Below are 21,383 nucleotides of genomic sequence, written 5' to 3' on the forward strand. Positions count from 1 at the left end.
GACTGGGTCAGAGAGATCCACAGAGGTTTGTTGAAGGATTGACAGGGAGGACCAGAGCGTGAGAAGAAGGATAAGACTTGCCGGGCCATCCCACACATTCACCCTCGCCCGGGAAGCAATTAAGGGGGGCCCTGGGGGCTTCCCCGCGGGTCGCTGTTGCCGTGGCGGCATGGCTTTGTTAATGAGCTTCCAGAGGGAGGAAGGCGAGCGAGAAAACTGAGAGAGAGGGAGCGGAAGAAATGGAGCGAGCTATAGGGGAGTGGAAGCTTCGCTGAGCGGCCGTGCTTCCGAAAGAGAAGAGAGAGAGAGACAGCTTGGGAGGAAGACAGCTCTTTGGATCTTGAAGTCTCTGTCTTTTATTCGTTTGTCTGTCTATGTCCCCTGACGCTGCACCCTGGCAGGCCTTTAGCCACAGGTGCGTGGTGTGATTTCCAACCACCGTCGGTGAAGGATTACTTTCTGTTGTCAACACCGAGGAGTTTCCACTTTTCTCCAAACATCACCTGGTCGTTATTTGAGGACTCGACTCTTCTCAATATTGACCTGTTCCGGGCGTCGCAAGAGAGCATGTGATTGAGTCTCAGTGGATGCCAACTCACCTCCCACCCCCCAGCCCCCCCACGGTAGTGTTTACTCAAGGCCCTGCGCGTGACGACCCCCGTAGAGACCGTTGCTTAGCGCCCGGCAACTTCCCCCGCGCACCTCTCTCCGCCTGGCTCTCCCGTCCGTCTACCGCCAAGCAATGCCTGGCTCCGCCGCCAGCGCCCTCGGGGCGGCAGGTGCAGTCTAGCTTCCACGCTGCCGACCGGTTCACGGGAACGCGTCGCTCTCCGGGATCATGGATTCGTACCGCTCCTACTGGAACTCCACCAAGCAGGCCAGCCTGTGGGTGGAGGGGGAGGACCAGGACGTGTACGAGGTAGAGTCCCGTGTGCCCCTGCCCCGACCCTTTCCCCTCAGCGACACCCTCAACGAGAAGAACGCCGTGGTGGTGCAGACGCAGATCTCGCACGTCAACCACAGGACCAACGGGCACCTGCTCAAGGTGATCTCCAAGATATCACTGCCCACGCCGCCCTATACGGTAAGTCGGTTGTCCGTGAGGTGCGCCGCGCAGCTGCCTGGCCACAGGCAGAAGGTTCTGGTAAAACTAGTCTGAAGAAAAGTGCAAACTGGTTGACAGTCTGTCTTTAAAGGGTACCTGCTGTTGTGTGTCACGGCTGCGCTGTCATGCAGTCAGTAACACACCTTCCTCCATTACAGCACACTTTGAGCCCTGTGTGTACATGTGTAAGCAAGCTCTTTATCGTTACAGTGACATGGCACTATCTGGCAGCTAAACTCACACTCTGCGGCTAAAGGAGTCAGCTGACTACAGTACTGGAAGTGTTTAACATCTGTAATTTCACCTGGGTTCTGCGTGGCAGTCATGTAATTCCTTCCTGGTTGGTTTAATGACACTTTGACCTTCGGTGCAGGAGATATGGTCATGTTTTAGTTAGAGGGACAGGTAGAGCCTGAGGGCTTTGTTGCGGGATTGTAAATCTCCATTCAGCCTGAAAGCAGGTGCTGGTGTGTCATCTGAATCCACAGACGAGGATGTTGAGGATCCATGATAACTCAAAGTAGTTTCATAGATACATCGAAAAAAGTAGTTTCACAGAATTATTACAGGTTATCTCACACCAGCAACACTATCCCAATTCGTATTCTAATACTACTAACAATATCTTAATATCCTCAAATTAATAAGACTTTGTTTTAACCCCTCTCTAATCTTGCCCTTCCCATGCCCCCTCCCTAACCTCAATCAGCTGGCAACAACTTCTGTCTTATAAGGCACAAATTAGTCTTAACTTCTGTCCAATCTTCTCTGTCCCTCTGCATCCCTCCCCCTCTCCACCTACCTCCCCATCACCCCCTCCCTCCCTCCCCTGTCCCGTCTCCCCCCCCCCCCCAGCTGGAGCATGCCCGTCTCACCCAGACAGAGCTGATGCGAGAGTCCTTCAGACACAGCCAGGAGATGGGGGACCTGCTGCAGAGGCAGGAGGAGCTGCAGGAGAGGCTGGGGGAGGAGGCCCGCGCCCGCCAGCAGCTGGCCCTGGAGCTACACCGGGCAGAGGGTGAGCAGGGGAGTGGGTGGGGTAGGGTGAGGGGGTAGTGGTGAAGTGGGGGTGGGAAGGTAGTGGGAGAGGGTGAGTGGGTGGCAATTGTGTGTGTGTGTATTCTTAGCTTTCTGAAGACCTGCGTTGGGAGGTAATGTGTGAAAATGGGTGTGTTCGTTTGAGGAGAGAGGCAGGTGTTAAATGACGAGGTCAGACAACAGGTGACGAGGTCAAAGGTCATAGTGAGAGTGTTTGTCAGGGAGGGGTTGTGTCGGGGGAGGTGAGTGGGGAGGACAGGTGAGGGTCTTCTGGACGTGGAAGTGAAACACATGGCTCTGGGTCGAAGGGAAACTGCATCTCAAATTGTAAGGAGTTAATGTTACTTTTTATCATTTTTATTCCCCTTGTTAGAGGGTGGCACTATAATGTCAGTGTTACATTTACATTTAGTCATTTAGCAGACGCTCTTATACAGAGCGACTTGCAGTAAGTACAGGGACATTCCCCCCGAGGCTAGTAGGGTGAAGTGCCTTGCCCAAGGACACAACGTCATTTGGCACGGCCGGGAATCAATCTGGCATCCTTCAGGCCCGACTCCCTCACCGTTCAGCCACCTGACTCCCAGTGTTAATGCCCCTGTTGGGAGGGGGGGGGGCTGACTGATGTCACCACCCGGTCAGGGACAGCTGGTCCACAAGGGCTCTAGATGTGACACAGGCGTCTCACACACAGGACACCCATCACACATAGGCAAGGACAGACACTCATTTTAGGGTAAGACCCCTTTATTCTGATTTTAAACTGGAAGAGACCATAGTCTTTGCTTGATTCTGGGGAGTGTAACGTCAATGTAATTGTAATTGAATACACTTGTTTGTAATGTTCTTTCACATACCGTGTGTGTGTGTGTGTGTTCAAAGATCATCTGATAGGATTGGTTGAAGTATGGCAAATATTTGCTATCATAAAGTTATCTCCACCTAGCTGCTGCTTGTCTGCATGAAGGGAGTCACTGTCAGCCTTTGAAACTCCCACTGGCATTGTTAGAAAATGATGAATGGTCATCTGTTAATTGATGGGACATGAGGAACATTTGTTTTTAAAGGTGCAGGATCTTGATTTTTTATTAGATTTTTAGGATAGGAATGTCTGCTCTGAAGTTGTTCCCATAACCTTTAGGTTACTAATCAGATTTTTACACTATTACTCAGTTAATAATCATATTAGTACCAGAGACACGTGCGGCAATGTTAAGAATTTGGACTTTAAGTCAGTCTGGGGCCTAAACCCTTTTGAAGATGCCTCCAAGTCAAATAACCGCATCTCTCTATTGTGTCTGCGTTGCTGACTTCGTGTACAAACAAGATGGAGGTCGAGCAACATCAATAGCTCGCTTTTGTCTGCAAGATCCTCTGTGTGGTAGCTCTGGGTGTGGCGTTGAAGACTGGTTTCAATTATCACCCATGCACAGGCTTGAGGCGGACTGAAGATGTTCTGTCACGACTGACAGAAACCATAAGCCAGCCTGTGAAGGCGCTTGAATTCCTCTGCGGGGAAATATTATTTACCATAGTATTGAATTACGGTGGAGTATCGGAGTGGTCCTTTGGAAATGATGTCTTGTGTATGGTGTAGGATTACAAAGCGACGTCATCCGGCTTTTTCTGAGAGACCAACAGTGTTGTGTTGTGGACGGTGGAACAATTAAATTGCTGGCCAGTCATGGAGGAATTGTGTTTGGAGTGCAGAAGTCTGTTACCGGTTACATGTTCGTTGACGTGTTCATGTGGAAAACGAGTGCCGGGGGAGTGTCTTAACTACGCTGTGTCAGCTACCGCCAGCTGGTTAGCTCCGCGATGGATAGCTAGCGCTGTCGTTAGCACCGTTATCAAACGCAAGCGCGCTGTGGGACCAAGACGACCGTTTTCCAATTGAGACCGCAGTGGTCTCTGTGCGGTTCGGTCCTCGGAAATTCTGTCTGTCGTAGTCTCCCCCTGGTCCCAGAGTGTACCGCAACTCAAACATGTCCCATGTTTACCTGGCTTGAGAAACAAACTTACCATAAACATAATAGAATAAAACAATAAACTTTGTGGAATACATGTAGCTACACAGATGGCTCAACAGGGGGAACCACACTTGACTGCACTGAGCTTTTAGACTGGCTGTTGATGAAAATGGATTTATATTATAATTGTATTTATATTATGTATAAGGACTGTATGTCTTGTATGGGGTCATGTGACCCTATTGCGACCAGAGGAATTCAGGACCAGCTAGTTCCCAACTGGTCTCGTGACCTCAGCATTCCACCCACCTGCTGAAAATTTTATTAGAATTATTTGTTTGTTCATCACACCTTTAATATAGGGTTTGTCCTTAATATAGACTATTTAAAATACAGATAGAATTGTATTTGTCAACCCTTAATGTAGAATATTTCGCATCCAGATTTTTATTTATATTTATTTCATTTATAGAATATTTAAAACACTTTTTTAAATCAATATTTGTTGTAGAATATAAAAAATATGTATATTTTTTTTCTGAACCTCATCAGAATGAGCTGATTGTGCCTAGCAACCTGTGCTGGTAACTGGCCTCTCATTGCGTTGGCTGTCCTCCATGGCCTCCCAAGCTAACTGGGTCGCACATGCCTCCCTCCCCTCCTCGCATGTGTTTGTTAGTCTGAAAACGTGCGTGTGCCCGGGGTTGTTTTAAGTGGTTGAGGCTGGGTTCAAGGAATTAGTACATAGTTGTGGAAGTCATTTTGGTTGTATATTTGCCTGGACAGAGGGAACAAAACACTTAGCTTTTTAACACCCTTCCCCTCCCTCCCCCGCTCCTCCCCCCCCCCCTCCCTCTCCTCCTACTCCCTCCTTCTCCTTCTAATCCCTGCCTCTCCCCTCCCTCCCCCTCCTCTCCCCCCCTCCCTCTCCTCCTACTTCCTGCCTCTCCCCCCCCCCTCCCTCCCTCTCCCATCCCTCCCTCCCCCTCCTCCCCCCTCCCTCCCTCCCACTCCTCCCCCCCCCACTCCCCCCCCCTCCCCCCTCCCTCCCACTCCTCCCCCCTCCCTCCCCCTCCTCTCCCTCCCTCTCCTCCCCAGGTCTGATAGACGGCTACACAGGTGAGCGTGCGGCACAGGAGCAGCAGCTACGTCACAGGGAGGAGCTCCACCTGAGCCTGGAGCAAGAGCTGCAGGTAACACACCCGGGGGGATTTGAACCTCCTGAATCATGTGCTCTGCTACTGAGCCGCAGAGACCAAGCTCTGATTGGTTCGTGAAACAAACAAAAGACAAAACGTACAGATCGAGTCATATATATTTCTCGTTACCAATAAGACAGGGGTTGGGCGACCGGAATATTGATTTGTGCTTCTCGTGTCTCCTGTCGACACTCGTACTCTAACTGAATTGCTATTGATCCTGAACCGGGCGTCGTGATTGGCTGTTTCAGGTGACGAGCAGCCGCCTTCGCGAGCTGGAGCAGGAGAGGCTGCTGGCTCAGCAGGAACGGGAGCTGCTGTCACGGCAACAGGATGCCATGAGGGAGACGGCCGGGCCCCGAGAGATGTGTACGTATCCCACAATCCTCCTCTCAACTACCTCACAATTTTTTTTATTTTTATGTTTTGCTTAATTAAAAGGCTAAGTAATAGATGAAAAGAGGTTGTTAATTACCTCAGAACTATTGTCTGAATATCCAAACTATTCAGATGTATTAACTTTAATAACTATTTACTACTTTTTAAAATAATAAGTGTTGCATTGCTAATGCTAGTGTTGTGTAGCAGTAATGTTCTAACTGATTATACGAGTGCAGAAGTGACACAGTATATGTAAAGTTACATACAAATGTGTGCCTTGCAATGTGTGCTTCATAACAAGAACTATGATAAAGTCTGTCTTTAAATGGTTTCATAGGGAAGCACAGGTTCGAATGACTCACATGCCTGTTCTTTTCCGTACACAAAGTCAGTCTTTATTGGCTAGATGTGCATTTGCATCAATGTGACACCTGATTCTCATCTCCAGGTGTGTTGCTAGGCAGACAGCACGACACCATAGGCACCCTGTGCTTTCATCTCACAGTCAACGCTATTTTCATAGATTGTAATAGAACATACAGTAGATTATGTGTTTGCCTGTTCCTAATATTGTATATTCAAGAAGTCTCCAGAACCAATTTAACTATATCCACAATGGTGGTTGCAGAACAAACTGAAGTCTGAATTCATGTTGTTCCAATGTTTGTCATGGATACCTATTTGGTGCCCTGTGGTGAATGACGTCCAGCCGGTTTTTGGCCAGGGGGGTATTGGTTTTTTATCATAGATACACTAACACTAGGCAACTGATCCTTCTGCCTGGCATTCAGTGCTCTGTTTTAGGTTATTCTGCAAGTAAACAATCTCACACGGAACGGTAAGTGTCCTGTTCACACAAGGGCAGAAATCAAACTTATTTTACAGGAGCCATTTCAGGAACACTTTCGCCTTGCTCTTACGGCATTGGCTCATTCCTCTTCCTGCCAACACATCTTTAACCAATTCCCACGGCCCTAAAAGGCAGTTAGGCCCCACCCTCTCTATTTCCATCTCTGCATCCTTTCTCATTGACACACACTCTCTCTCTCTCTCTCTCTCTCTCTCCCGCTCTCTCTCTACATTTTTTATGACCAGACAAAGAGCATGTTAAATCACTGTGCTTTCTCGTTCTCCTGTAGGCCTAGTTGAAGCTGCAGGGGTGGCTGCACCTGAAGCAGGTGTGTCCACGTCACGCATGGCCAGTTTCCTCTGTGCATCTCTTTATCGTCTCCAGTCCAGTGGGCAGTCACCGATATATGATACTTATTCTTTTAACCCGGTCGAATCCAGCAACTCACCAAATAACCCCTTGCTTGCCATGGGCTCCCTCCCTCACTAATTGTTGCTTCAGCTTTTTTTGTTTCGATTCACTTTTCTATGTTCTGGTATGTCCTGGTATGCCATGGTAACGTGTTTATGAGTCAACATGAGGATTATTATTTAGCATGGGTATTGAACGAGATTAACTATATTTTGAGACATCTTGCAGTCCTTTGTTTCCTCATTGGCAATCATCTTTACTCACAAGTTCAGATCTGTTAACACTAAGTGCCCAGCGCTGATCTTTGCTCGAACCCTTCGTGACGATGTCACAGGTTTTTGGGGGAGTAAGATGATTGACCAATCAGGTATCCCCCCCCTCCCTCCCCTTCCCCTTTGCTTGTAAATGCACACGAGTCATGGATATCACACTGTCTACATCCGTGGTCTGTCTCCTGCACATTGTTCCCCTGTTGATCTGTCGTACTAATCAAATATGGGTTTGATATCTCTGGTGAAGCAATGTCGGTTGGTTCAATGGTGGCAGCGGATGCTTGAAGGAATTTGTGGCGGGAAATGACGAGGAGAACACACTTGGGGTTGTGTTCTGTGTGGTGCACAACATGAGGCTGAAATGGAGGACGTGATATGATTCTCATTGAGAAAAAAATAAAAAGTTACCAACCAGCTATATCCAGAATTATGGTGGGGAGGGGTGGTGGTGGTGGTAAATGTATTGAGTTTAAAAGTTAACAGTTTGAGGTCTCAAAGACTCCACTGACTCCATCTCAGCATCCTGTCCATTGCTGGAATCAAACCCAAATAATTAACCATCAGTTTTGTCAAGGGAGTCCCTCTTCCTGGTCGCAGTAACTAAACTTCCCCCTCTCGTCCGCTCCTCCTCTCCTTCCAGACCTCCTGGAGGAGACGGAGAAACTGATGAAGGAGAAGGTGGAGGTGCAGCGGCAGGCCGAGAAAGAGAGCTTGGATCTGCAGAAGCAGGTGAAGCTTCTGGAAGGTGAGCTGGAGGAGCAGGTGAACAAGGCCATCGAGCTGGAGCACGCTCAGAAGACGGAGAACGGAGACCTGAGGCAGCAGATCCAAGCCCTGGAGAAGCAACTGGAGAAAAACAGAAAGTTTCTCGACGTAAGAGAAACGGAGGAATGGACCTTGAGTGGAGACAGGGATAGATGGAGTACATTTGTTTGTGGAAGGATGTACACAATCTTATTAAAGCCCCTATAATTATAATATATGACAGTATTTCTCATATAACAACCCATATGAAGGGGTTGAATTCCCGGCATTCCCGCTCCGTTAAGAGGATTGCGTTGTCATGTGACCCCCAGGAACAGGCGGTCGATCGGGAACACGAGAGAGACGTCTTCCAGCAGGAGATCCTGAATCTGGAACAGCAGCTGAAGAACCCTCAGAAGCTGCTGGCCGGCTCTGAACAGAGAACCAGAGAGGTAACGGTTCCACAGCGGGCCCCACACAGGTGCCATGTGGGACGACCACGGCTGAGGTTCCACCCTCCATTGTTCTGTCACAATGTAACGAGAGGAGGTTTGGAATGGTCGGAATGGTCGGCTGTGGCCCGTGGATTAGAGTCTCCGTGACACTCTTGAATAACAGGGAGGTAGAGTTACCTGTAGTTACCTCCCACCTGATGCTGAGGTGGCCACACCGAGGTCGTTGCCTGAACACGTGTTGTTCGGAATAATACAGCGCATGCTGCTTGGGATTTCTTCAGTGTTTTTTTTGTTGTTGTCCTTGGCCAACCCACTTCCATTAAACGTCACCATTGTTTGTGTTTTTATAGACCAAGTACTAAACACTGCAACCAACTGGTTACAGTTGTTATAGAAACGATTTCTCAAATGAATCCAGATTATTTAGTGAAGAGTACGTAAACAGTTTGTCAGTGACTGGCAAATGTGTGGGGCGGGGGGTGGGGAGCTATTTGATAGTTGATCCAAATTTATTTAGCTATTGATAGTAGTTAGCTTATATTGTAGGGAAATGATCATTTGAGCATTTGTCCTAATTATTCTCCCTTCTTCTTGTCCCTGCAACATTGTAGGAGTTTGTGCTTGTGCTGTATTGGTTGCACTGTAGTCGCCTGTAACTGCTATCGCCATTAAGCCCTATTCTCTCCGTCTCTCTTACTTTATTCTATCTCTTCCCATTTCCTTTTCTTTCCATTTCTCTTATTCTACCAATCCATCTTCTCTACTCTTCCTTGCCTACCTCTCTTTTACGGCTATTGAAGGTGGATCAGGTGACCGCTAAGGTATTGCTACTAGCCATTTAGTAAAACTCCTTTCTAGACAAACGCTAGCTGCATTGTAGCAACCCTAGTGGCCTGCTCCATAGCTATCCCCTCCTCCTTTCTCCAGCCCTCTCTCTCCTGCCTCCTCTTTCTCCTGCCTCTCCTCTCTCCTGCCTCTCCTCTCTCCTGCCTCCTCTTTCTCCTGCCTCTCCTCTCTCCTGCCTCCTCTTTCTCCTGCCTCTCCTCTCTTGTATTTCCCGGTGGAGGAATTTGTTCATCTCCAACCAGCATCAAATAGACAAGTCTATCTTGTCACTGTTAAAGCCCCACCCTAGTCGCTCTCCTGATCCTGCCTGTCTGCACGACCCTCATCCAGCCTTCTCCTTCTCAGTCTTGCGCCTCCCTCCTTCCTCTCTCCCTTCCCGCTCTCTCGTCCTCCTTCAGCAGGTGGATCAGCTGTCTTCTCACCAGCTGCACTGAACAACTGTCGTAACCACCGTACATCCCCCTTGTGTTACAGCAATACCGTTGCCTTTGTTGTCCGTCGCCCCGCCCCCCCACTTCTTTTTGACTCCTCCTTCTTTCTCCCTCTCTCCCGTCCCCCTCTCTCAGGTGGAGCAGCTGACCCCCCCCAAGCTACATTGCTACTGGCTACACCCAACCATAAAAAAGATAATTAAAATAAATCAATCTAATGCTAGCCCCTTCAGCTAGCCATGTACGATCCCCCTCTAAAGCCCCCCTTTCTCTCCCTCCCTCCCTTTCTCTCTCCCTCCCTTTCTCTCTCCCTCTCTCTCCCTCCCTCTCTCTCCTTCCCTCTCCTTTTCTCTCCCTCCCCCCTCTCTCTCCCACCCTCTCTCTCTCTCCCTCTCCTTCCCTCTCTCTCTTTCCCTCCCTCTCTCTCTTTCTCTCTCTCTCTCTCTCCTTCTCTCTCTCTCTCTCTCTCTCTCTCTCTCTCTCTCTCCCTCTCTCTCTCTCTCTCTCTCTCTCCTTCCCCCTCCTCCACCAGGTGGATCAGCTGACCTCACAGCTGAAGCAGAAGGCTGACTGCTGCAGCGAGCTGATGCTGAGCTCGGAGCAGCTGCAGCGAGAAGTCAACGAGCGCAACGAGGAAATCGAAAAGCTGGAGGGCCGCGTCCGCGAGCTGGAGCAGGCGCTGCTGACCAGCACAGAGACACTGGACACGGTGAGAGGGAGAGAGGGAGGGAGAGAAGGAGAGAGGGAGAGAAGGAGAGAGGGAGGGAAGGAGGGATAGGAAATAGAGGGATGGCTGATAAATAGTGTAAGAACAGTGGAAGGGAGAGGGTTACAGCGAGAAAGGGAGAGGTGGGGGGTAGAGGAGGGAGGAAATGAAAGAGGGAGGGGGACGTTTTCACCCTCTCTCATTCTTTTGGCTCCGTCCGTTGCTGTTGGTGACGCTCCGTGAAGGCTACATGCTGCCAACGCTGCTCCCCAGAGAGCAGACAGGAGGATGTCTGCTCGTGTGTGCGGGGGAGAGCACGAGCCGTGTGCGACCGTGTCGGCACTCGTGAGACGGTGTTGTTCGGGGGAGGGGGGGGAATGACGGCGTGAGGGGCACGCGTGCGTCTTTGTTTCTGTGCGCGTGTTTCTGTGTGTGTAGCGCAGTGTGGCGAGGGGGGCGTGTTCAGGCTGTGTCTGCGCTGGTTGTGTTTGTCCACGTCTTCAGTGACTAGATAAGATGGTGTGTGTGTGTGCACGTGTGTGTTCCTGTTTGTCAGTCTGAACCTCCACACTGCGTGAATGCGCGTCGCCCTCCTGAGCTTGAGCTGTGAAGGCAGGCCGGCTGGGTGGTGCTTTGGTCCCGTCTGACTCGCTTGTTTATGTTTTCCAGACGGAGGAGAAGAGGCAGCATGTGTCTGTCAGCGAGGCCGAGGACTCTCCTCTGGAGGCCCAGCTGCAGACTGAGAGGGAGGCGCTGGACAGGAAGGAGAAAGAGGTACGAAGGAAGTGCATGGAAATTCCTTCATAAAAATCGCCGATATTTTTGTCATTTCTTAAGCGATATGTGGATGAATTGCTTAAATATTAACTTGTTGTGCCCTTCCACACTGGCATAAACTCCCCCTCTCCCTTCCTCTCCTCCCCTCTCCCTTCCTCCTCTCTTCCCCTCTCCCTTCCTCCTCTCCCCTCTCCCTTTCTCCTCTCCCCCTCTCTCCCCCTCTCTCTCCCTCCTCTCCCCCTCTTCCCTCTCCCTTTCCCCTCTCCCTTCCTCCTCTCCCCCTCTCTCCACCCCTCTCCCCCTCCTCACTCCAGATCGCCAACCTGGAGGAGCAGCTGGAGCAGTTCAGGGAGGAGCTGGAGAACAAGAGCGAGGAGGCGCACCAGCTTCAGATGCAGCTGCAGATCCAGAGGAAGGAGATCAGCACCCAGCAGGACACCCTGGACGTCAAAGACAACCTGATCAAGGTACGACCCCTCCGTAGCACGCAGGTTGACTCCAACTGCAGTGTGTCGCTCCGTAAAGACTCTGAAGACAGAGAGACCTTGTGGTTATGATAAGCCACGGTAAACTGCAATTGGCTTTGACTTTTTTTTTTTCCTTCTCAACTCTACCGATACACGTGATTTGTTATCGTTAGATTGTGTAGGGTGTAGGCAGAAGATTACTGCTTTTTATTAGTAAAAAATAAACAATTAAACACTGTTTACCATAGTTGTAGTCCCAGGATAAGGGTGATGTTTGTGTTGAGAGGCGCCATAATATAATCTCCACCTTTTTGAAGGTTTTGGAGGAGAGGGACAGGGAAATAGCTGTTCTTAATGAACAGATCGCTAAGCTTCAACACACGGAAACAGCATCTGATAACAAGGTAACACAATATGCACATACGTAACAGACCTGGATCTGTATGCGTATTTGTATATGTCTGTGGCACACAGTGCTGTGTGTGTGTGTTTGCGTGAAACTCATTTTGTGTTTCGTAAAACCACCATTTTTTTTTGTGTCTTTGGTTTTGGTAAGTAGACCCGTCGTGAGTAGTTGTTATATGTCTGGATAAACTTTTGAGACACTCGAGAGCTGTGATTGTTTTTAGCTTCTGTCATGAAACTGACGCTGCATTTGACCTCCGTGAATGCACCTAAGAATGCTTCGATGAGCTCATCGTTAGGGCATTGCTAAACGATGAACTGATCGTTTCAGGCATCGCTAAACTATCCGGACTGGAACCACAGCCGTGTCTCGTAGGTTTGAAAGAAAAGCACGGCAAGTCTGACAGCGATCAGCTCGGCATCCTGTATTCATAACCACCTTACCCCTTCCCTCCAGGACATCGACGAGAAGGACGAGCTGATCCGGGAGCTGGAGTCTCGGGTGGAGTTCATGCGGAGCGAACGGGATCGTCTGAAGAGGAACAGCGAGGAGGAGCTGTACCAGCTCAACGCCGTCATCGAAAAACTCCAGGAGGAGCTTGCTAACATCGAGCAGAAACAGGCGGCGGAGGAGGAGGAGGAGGAGGAGCCGCCGCATCCAGGGAGCCAGACTGGAGGACCCAGCAGAGACGAGTACGACGAAATGAAGCAGAGGGTGGACCTGGCCACCCATGAGCTCAACACGCTCAAAGCGGAGCACGGCTCCCTCTTGGACACGTACCTGCGCCTGAAGGAGAGCGCCTTGGCTTTGGCGGAGACTGAAAAGCTGGACGAGGCCTCGGAGTCGGACTTCGAAGACGCTCTGAGGGAGAAGACGGCCGCCTTTTTGGTGATGCAGGCCCAGGTCCAGGCCCTGGAGCAGAGCGCCACTTCCAAGGTGGAGGAGTTGAGCCGTCGTGTCCAGGACCTGGAGGGTCTGGTCGGGGAGAGGGACTCGGAGCTGGCCCGCTGTCGCTTCCTGGTGGAGAAGGCTCAGGAAGATGCCGATGAGCTCCAGCACAAGGTCTCCAACCTCGAGGACAAGCTCAGGGACAGGGTGGCCGCAACGCTGGTCAGCCAGGCCCAACTGGGGGCCGTCCAGCAGCAGTCTCACTCCTCCAAAGCCCAGGGATCCGACGAGACAGACCTGGATACCCGGGGAGAGTCCCAGGCAGCGGCCCACGACTTCGGGTTCCCGGGGATCCCCAAGATGGACTTTGGCGTGCTGGGCGTAGCCAAACGGGGTCCGGCCGGGAAGGTGGTGCTTCTGACGGAGAAGCTTCGGGAGCTGGAGGTGGGGCTCAGCGGCATGCAGAGGGACCAGGAGCTGCAGAAACAGCTGCTGTCCAGCTCGGAGGTGGAGGTGATGGAGTACGAGAGGAGGCTGGCCACGCTCATGGACCTGCTCAACCAGATGAAGCCGGCCGGGCACCTGAGGACCAGCCTGCAGGCAGGGGTGCGTGTTAGCGTTAGCATGTGCAGCTGCAAGGGGTTATGTGTTAGCGTTAGCATGTGCAGCTGCAAGGGGCTATGTGTTAGCGTTAGCGTGTGCAGCTGCAAGGGGTTATGTGTTAGCGTTAGCATCAGGGCTCAAAATAATGTATTTAAAAAAAATACTACTTTGATCATGTCAGCCGATGTTTGATATAAAAAGTTTGGTGTTTTTCCACAGTGTCATGTTGATTAATGTTTGGACATTTTTTACTTCGTCTCAGGCATCGTCCACCAGCGACACCTCAGTGTCCAACGTTCTCCAAGAGCTACAGGAAGTAAGAGAGGAAGCTGCCGTTACCAGGCAACAGCTGAGCACCTTCAAGGAGAGCAGCAGCAGACTTCAGGAAGAGCTCAAGGTACATAACCTACACAACGCACACAACCGTAAAAGTAAAAGTATTTATGTTGACTTTATTTAACATATTTTATGGGATTTAGCAAACGCTCTTTTCTCTTGTATTCTAGGAAAAAGAGATTGCTATAGCAAAGCTCCAAGAAGACCTTAAAAGGGTAAGAAAGTACATTTGGTTACGGCTGTAACCTTCCCAGAGCAATACATGAAAAAGCTGAAAATCGATATATATTGTTTTTAACACGTTCTCCTCTCGTCCTCAGGCATCGTCTCGAGGTGCTGAGGAAGCCAAGATGGCGGAGATGCAGCGAGAGCTGAGGGACTTCAAACAGGAGGCCACCGTCGCCAAAGAAGAGCTAAGCAGCTGCAAGGAGAGCTGTGACAAACTCCAGGAGCTGCTGCAGGTACCGACGGAGGTCGAGGGTCGTCTTCTGACGCTAAAGCCTCTGCATTAGCCCTTACCTGTGCTACTAGAGCGTTTGAAGAAGGGTTCTGTAGGCTACTTGGAATGCGGTTCGCAGAGTTTGTACTTTTTATTATTTTAAGTAGTATTTAACTCATCATGTCATGTATTATTTGATGAAGGAGAGAGAGATGACCATCGCACATCTCAAGGGCGAACTTCACCAGGTAAGAGTCGGCTCTACAGACATACACTTTGATTTTACTTCACCTCGACATCTCACAAACGAAACACGATTGGTCACACACACCATTTTAACCTTTGACCTTTGGGTGTTTTCCCCCCCCCAGGCATCGTCGGAGGGCTCGGGGGCTGAGAGGTCCGAACTCCTTCAGGAGCTCCAGGACGTCCGAGACGAGGCCGCCTCCACCAAGGAGCAGCTCACCAGCTTCAGGGAGAGTACGGACAAGCTCCAGGATGAGCTCCAAGCCCGGGACCTGTCCATCGCCCAGCTCCAGGAGGAGGTGCGACAGCTGGGAGCAGCCTTGGCCAAGGCGGACGTGCCTCCTTCACCGTCCCCGTCGCCTCAGCCCCTCTCCTCCTCCGCCACCTCCTCTTCCTCCCAACTCAAGAAGAAAGGAGGGAAGCAAGGGAGCAGGAAGGCCGGAGACGCCAAAGACAAACAAACCCTCGTGAGGAAGGGCTCTGCTACCTCCTCCTCTTCCCCCTCCGAGAAACCTCAGACTCCCCCGCTGAACAACGGCGCCGAACGGCCGCGCTCCCCGACCGCGGATTCGTTCACGCAGACGGAGCCCTCGCCGCGGGCGCCCGGCAGGCGTGCGGACGAAGAGGCGGAGGGGGCGTGGGAGGTCGTCAGGGACTACCAGGAGAAGATCAGCCAGATGCTGGAGCTGCACGCGGCCGAGATCCTGGACATGGAGGCGCGGCACATCGCAGAGAGCGAGGCGCTGAGGAGGGAGAGCGAGGCGCTGAGGAGAGAGGGACAGCAGGCGGAGGAGGAGTGCAGGTCTCTCAAGGCTGTCATCGATAAACTGTGCTCCAGCGAGGTGAGGGCCATGACCTCCTCTGTGTGGGGGTTTGGGAGGGGGTGTGTGGGGGGACGGGGTGTGTGTGGGAAGGGGTGTTTGTGTGGTGGGGGAGGGTGTGTGTGTCTTTCTTGGATGTTGCTGGGATTAGATTGATGTCAGGTTTCAATGTTGCGTAGTGCTTGCGAGTACTTGCTGGAGAGAGATGATGTTATTATCACAAACGCCTCAGCATGGTGAAGGTTCGATTCTGGTGAAGATTCTTTATTCCGCCATCTCAGTCCTCCTTTAAATACAGGCTTAGCACAGAAACAGAAGGGCAGAGGAGAGGAGAATGTGTTTGAATCTGGTTTCGTCTGGTTTCATCCCCTCCAGGCCGCTTCATCCAGACCCGAGCGCCCTGCAGCATCACATCCCAAGGACGGCTACACCAGTGGTGAGCTTCAGCAGTACTGTGCATCACACCCTGACCCAAGTACCTTCACATGTGATCCATTTAGCAGGAGCTTTCATCTAAAGCGAAGTACAAATAGTGCATGTGGAAAGCACACTAGAACACCAAGGATCAGAAGTTCATAGTTGTAACTGTATTTCAATGGTCAGAGTCAAGTAACAGACTGTATTTACAAGCCTCAGGATAACTTGAGTAACCAAGTAACAAGCAGTGAAGGGAAGTAACCAGCTAGTACAGTAGCTCATCTCAGCATGTACCAGGCTCAAACCTCCTCTTCTTCCTCCTCCTTCTCCCCCTCCTCCTGCTCCTCCTCCCCCCCCCTCCTCCTCCTGCTCCTCCTCCTCCAGACAGCAGCTCAGACTGGAGCCAGAGGACGGGCTACGACCTCCCTAACCTGCAGCAGGAGTTCAGGAGCACCCCAGAGGGAGCCAGGAGGGAGACGGACGACGCCCTCCCTGATAGAATCAAGGTCAGACAGCCTTGTTGTTGTTGAAATGCGTGTGTACATTGATTTTGTTGTTGTTGTTGTGTGCATCCAGTGTGACTTCAAAGCATTTCCTTAAAACCCGATCTTGATATGCTTGGGCTATTGTATTACACAATTTAACAACAGATATTTGCGTGTCTGTGTTTTGTGTCGACATCCAGACTCTTCTTCGGGAGGTGCACCAGGAAGGCATGCAGGTCCTCTCCCTGTCGGAGCTGCCGGTGGGGGAGGGTGAGGCCAGCCCGGGGGGCCTCAACAGCCAGGGCTGGGCCAGGGAGAGGGAGGCTCTGGTGGCCACCGTAGACTCCCTCAAAAACCTCCTCACCCAGATGAGCAGAGACACACAGGTGAGGAGCCCACTGCCGCGCACCACCAACACAGCGCAGCAAACTAAATAGGAACACTTCAGATTTAGATGATCAGAGATGTCGCAGACAACAAAACGAGACAAAACAGCCAACGCATCCATCGAAAACTCAGTAAACAACATTTACGACGGTACATATTTCACGTCCGACAAGAAGCAGGAAAGTACTTCACAGGGGATGACGACAGTAGGCCGAGACGTAGGCCTTCCCTGGCTCAACACGGGTGCGTTTGTTTCGGCTTCAGACCTCAGGGGGGGCAGACTGGCGCGCGGAGCTGCTGGGGGCGGTGCAGCAGGTGTTTGTGAGGGAGCGCAGCGTGTTGAAGAGCGCCCTCTACGCCCGCCTGGACCTGCTGGACACCAGCGACGCCGTCGTCCACCTCAACCAGCTGGAGCGCCGGCTGGCTGAGCAGGTCTGTGTCCATGGCAACAAACATCCTTACAACTATAGTGAAACGGGAAAAACTTCTAATGCTTTTTCTCAGGGAGAGTTAGAGGTTTGACAGTTAGAATCACATTTAGGAGTTAGAGAACACAGTTTTGAATGGTAGTGCCCCACTAGGATAGAACAACTAACTTGTGTGTGTGTGTCTCCAGGACTCCCACCATAGGGAAGCGATGGGGAACCTACATGCTGCTGACCGGAGCAATCTGCTGTCAGAGGTCCAGCAGCTTCGTGCTCAGCTGGAACACTTGCAAACACAGGACCCCAGCCTCAGAAACACCCCCAGCCTCAGAAACGCCCCCAGCCTCAGAAACGCCCCCAGCCTCAGAAACACCCCCAGCCTAGGTATGTAGCGTGGACTCACCTCTGGGTTGCTGTGTTGGTGTAGAAGGAAATACCAATGCCTGCTGATTGTATGCAGTCAGAACAGCAAGAATATCATAGCTGTTAAGTACTCACAGATGATCATGTAAACTGACCGTATTCTGTGTTTCTCCACAGGTTTCCAGTCTGGTGTTGAGGCAGGTGCTTCAGAGTCGAGGGGGAGAGGTGATCCCCAGGGGGGTGCTGGAGGCCCCCCGGAGGCCCCCCAGATGGGCAGGGCACCCCAGGGGGATGGTGGGGGTCCCCTGGAGCCCCCCCAGGCAGACAGGGGGCTCCTGGAGGAGCTGAGAGGAGAGCTGGCTCAGACCAAACTGGAGCTGGAGACCACACTGAAGGCTCAGCACAAACACCTGACAGAGGTGGACATGCTGAGGTAGGAACACACACACACACACCCCCACACACACCTACATAAACAGAGCCAGTAAAGCAACAAGGCTCAACGCCTAAAACAACTCGCCACAGTGAACGAGGAAGTAAACACACACACACACACTGAGATTTAAACACGAGGGGTTTTCCTCGCTAGCCTTTGTTCTCTGGGTCTGTCTAATACATCACTGTCGTCGATCTGGCTGTTGCCAGGGCGGAGGTGTCTCAGAAGGCCTCCGAGGTGGACTCCCTGACAGACCGTCTGTCAGACGAGCAGAAGAAGACCAGGGAGCAGCAGTGGGCCTTGGAGAAGGAGAGGTGTAAATCTGACAGGAGGGAGGAGACAGGAAGAGAGGAGCTAGAGGTGAGCTGCCTCGCGCCGACCAATCGATCCGTTATCACAAACGCCTCAGCTGGTGTGGCCCGCGAGCATTCTAGAACTCTCCCTCGTCCCTCACACACACACACACACAAACTGGTTTACCCCCCCTTTGTCAGGACCTCAAACTGACCGTGGAGGACCTGCAGAGCCAGGTGGCCCAGCTGACCTCAGGCCTGGAGCAGGAGCGCCAGGCCTCCTCCCAGCTCTCCCTCCAGGCCCAGCAGGAGGGCCTCACCCTGCACAGCCGGCTGTCAGAGCTCCAGGTTCAGCTGGAGTCGGAGCGAGCCCGGGCCCAGGAGCTGAGCAGCGCCCTGGGGAGGGAGAAGGAGATGCGCCGGGGCGGAGGTCACTCCCAGGAGGGGGAGGAGGGGGTGAGGTCGGCTGAAGCTGTTCTGGACAGTCTGCAGAGGGAGCTGGATGAGAAGCATGCACAGGTAAACACTTGAGTTGACAGAGGGTGAAAAAAAATAAAAAAAAATATATATATATAAAATAAAAAAAGATAAATGATACAAATAAAAAAGCATAAATTACATGCATATCATTTTGAGTTATTTTGTAGTAAAAGATTCTGTAAAAAGAAAGAAATGCTAAATTATTATTTTATTATTAAAAATAAAATGATCCCCACTTCCCCTCAGGTGGTGCGCCTGCTCGGGGAGGTGGAGACCCACAAGCTGGAGGCTGTCCGTCAGCAGGAAGTGCTCACCTCCACAGGTCAGAGGTCACAGCAGGACCAGGAGGCCCTGCAGGCCGGCCGTGCCCAGCTCCAGGCTCTGCAGGAGGCCCTGCAGGAGGCGCAGGCCCAGCTGAGGAAGGAGGTGCAGAGGAGCAAGGCTCTGGAACAGGAGAAGGAGAGGCTGGAGGAGAGAGTGGCCCAGCTGGGGGAGGATGTGCAGAGGAGCAAGGCTCTGGAACAGGAGAAGGAGAGGCTGGAGGGGAGAGTGGCCCGCCTGGGGGAGGTGGGGGAGACGGCAGGGAGAGAGACGCGGGTAGCCGACAGTCAGAACGTGAGTCAGCACTCCTCCTCGTCGCCCGCTTGTTACAGTACTGGAAAGTTTTCAGACATGTCTGCACCCCTTGTTTAATTCACTTGACTTGTTTATGTTTAGTTGAATGGTTTCCATAGGTCCATACAACAGATCACGTAGGTCTCTAGGCAACTGTATCATTGCCCCATTTTCGAGTTATTGCCAGGCATATTTGCACCCCTAGCAACATTGTTTTGCTGCGTTGCTGTTGGTACACGGCGCCCTACGATAACCTTTTAACGTATTAGCATGAGCTACCATGGGCTTGTTACGTTTACACGAGTCTTAGATAATCACAGTGTCAACCAACCAATCTGGCTGTCCGTACTGTACAAGTGCTTCACCGTTGACCCCTCCTGCTCCATAGCAGCCGGGCATGTGGACAGGAGAGCCCACAGACAGGACCAGGGACTGGGTGTTCCAGCAGAAGAGCACCGACACTCAGACCGCCATCTCCGGCACGCCCTCCCTCCGAGAGCCCACAGGGTTGGGGGTCACCACCACGCCCCTCGACCCCAGACCCTCCGCGGACATGGTCCTGGGGAAACTGCAGCTCATCGCCAGCAGGATCCGGACTCTGGCCAGCAAGGCACCTGACAGGTGTGGCTCCCGATTGGTCTTCCGAATCATGGATTTGAGCTGTGTATTCACACAAAAATAAATACTTTATAATTTAATAATTTATTTATTCTTTAATAATTTATGCATGCTATGTACAGGTTCAATTCAGTTAATTCAACTGTGGTGTAATATTTTTTAAGGTCACTACACTAATAAAATGTGAATGTTTCTAACAGGCTGACCACAGAGGTGGACAGAGAGGAGCTAACCTGGCTCCAGTCCAACGTTGATGAGGTCATCAGCATGCTGCAGCGGTTCCCAGGACTCCCCCCCGCCCCCGAGGTGAGAGAAATCCAGCCTATCACAGGACAGTCCTTTCCAGCTGGAGTCAACATCTTTCTATGGAGAGTCTTAGCCTTTAGTGGTGCGGGCTCTTAAGCCCCAGAGTCGGTGTGATCTCTGCGTCTGCCTCCAGAGCGCCGCCCTGCTGGCTGGAGGCTCCCTGACTGAGCGCCTGCTGAGGCAGAACGCCGAGCTCACGGGCTTCGTCAGCCGACTGACGGAGGAGAAGAACGATCTGCGGAACCAGACGCTGCGGCTGGAGGAGGAGTTGAGGCGCTACCGGCACTCCGGCCTGGGCAGCGGGCTCAGCGTGAGTTTACCGCGGTTGCCCCGTTAACGGGAGGGATGCTGTTCAGGTTTATAGGGAGGGACCGGGACTGATACAGCCCTCTGTGACATGCTTGCGTGTAAAAAGGGCTATACAAATACATTTTATTTGATTTAATGTGATACACCATGCAGTGTTACCGGACGGTTGGAATACCCAAATGTCGTTTTGGGTATCTTGACTTCTGACGGCAACGGTTCTTAATAGAGACAAGGGGGGCGCCAAGTTAGTAAAGCAAACTGAGTTAGCATGCGAATGCTTTAGTTCTAGAATGACGTGAATGGAATCCCATTCAGGATGAGCACACTAACAGTTCTAGAATGAGTTCAGTGGAGTCCCAGCGTTCTGAACCCTCTCTCCGTCCTCCAGCCCGGCAGCAGGAGGGGCGTGGCCGGCGTGGACGCGGCGGGCGCCCTGTTCTCCCAGGAGCGGGTGGCGTGGGGCCGGGAGAGGAGCCGGCTGGAGAAGGGGCTCCGCGCGGCCCAGGCTGAGCTCTCCCGCCTCCGGGGGGAGCTCAGGACAGAGGCCTTCAGAGACATGAGCGGGCCGGACGCAGACAACACCGCGCTGAAGGTGAGCTCTCTGGTACCGCTGGCTGCTCCTGCACACTGAGGGTTTCTGGGAATGACAGAGACTGAGACAGGACAACACGTCACGACACGTCTGATTTACTTTTAATATCATGCAGTACAGAAATGCAAACTTCCTTTTTGATGATAAATTACGAAAAATGAGGCATTCTGAACCCCTGAAGTTGAACTCCTGTGTTCAAGGTCCAATAATCATTACATATCGCGTGATTCACTCAAATACTTCAACCCCGACCCTCCGCTCTCCCC

General features: G+C 51.7%; 1 protein-coding gene across 8 annotated transcripts in view; it reads left to right on the forward strand.

Annotated features, from left to right (window-relative positions):
* Nucleotides 1-21,383, forward strand: part of akap9 (A kinase (PRKA) anchor protein 9) — a 57,942-nt gene that overhangs the window by 34,111 nt on the left and 2,448 nt on the right. For 4 of the 8 annotated variants that reach the window (XM_084696812.1, XM_084696813.1, XM_084696814.1 and 1 more), the window contains 28 exons: nt 1,961-2,123; nt 5,212-5,306; nt 5,564-5,681; nt 6,833-6,871; nt 7,867-8,099; nt 8,303-8,422; nt 10,235-10,411; nt 11,078-11,182; nt 11,500-11,652; nt 11,970-12,056; nt 12,515-13,552; nt 13,812-13,946; nt 14,056-14,100; nt 14,206-14,346; nt 14,528-15,412; nt 15,767-15,827; nt 16,193-16,314; nt 16,494-16,679; nt 16,945-17,112; nt 17,297-17,489; nt 17,646-17,901; nt 18,114-18,264; nt 18,399-18,716; nt 18,924-19,292; nt 19,681-19,913; nt 20,111-20,216; nt 20,350-20,526; nt 20,914-21,117. In XM_084696812.1, coding sequence (XP_084552938.1) covers nt 1,961-2,123; nt 5,212-5,306; nt 5,564-5,681; nt 6,833-6,871; nt 7,867-8,099; nt 8,303-8,422; nt 10,235-10,411; nt 11,078-11,182; nt 11,500-11,652; nt 11,970-12,056; nt 12,515-13,552; nt 13,812-13,946; nt 14,056-14,100; nt 14,206-14,346; nt 14,528-15,412; nt 15,767-15,827; nt 16,193-16,314; nt 16,494-16,679; nt 16,945-17,112; nt 17,297-17,489; nt 17,646-17,901; nt 18,114-18,264; nt 18,399-18,716; nt 18,924-19,292; nt 19,681-19,913; nt 20,111-20,216; nt 20,350-20,526; nt 20,914-21,117 — 6,078 coding nt within the window. The remainder of the gene's footprint in view (nt 1-1,960; nt 2,124-5,211; nt 5,307-5,563; nt 5,682-6,832; nt 6,872-7,866; nt 8,100-8,302; nt 8,423-10,234; nt 10,412-11,077; nt 11,183-11,499; nt 11,653-11,969; nt 12,057-12,514; nt 13,553-13,811; nt 13,947-14,055; nt 14,101-14,205; nt 14,347-14,527; nt 15,413-15,766; nt 15,828-16,192; nt 16,315-16,493; nt 16,680-16,944; nt 17,113-17,296; nt 17,490-17,645; nt 17,902-18,113; nt 18,265-18,398; nt 18,717-18,923; nt 19,293-19,680; nt 19,914-20,110; nt 20,217-20,349; nt 20,527-20,913; nt 21,118-21,383) is intronic. The other 4 variants (XM_084696817.1, XM_084696815.1, XM_084696819.1 and 1 more) reach the window with 4 other exon arrangements.

The sequence above is a fragment of the Hypomesus nipponensis genome, chromosome 4 (genome assembly GCF_054491055.1).
Source record: "Hypomesus nipponensis isolate SF chromosome 4, ASM5449105v1, whole genome shotgun sequence".
In the NCBI taxonomy this organism is placed as follows: Eukaryota; Metazoa; Chordata; class Actinopteri; order Osmeriformes; family Osmeridae; genus Hypomesus; species Hypomesus nipponensis.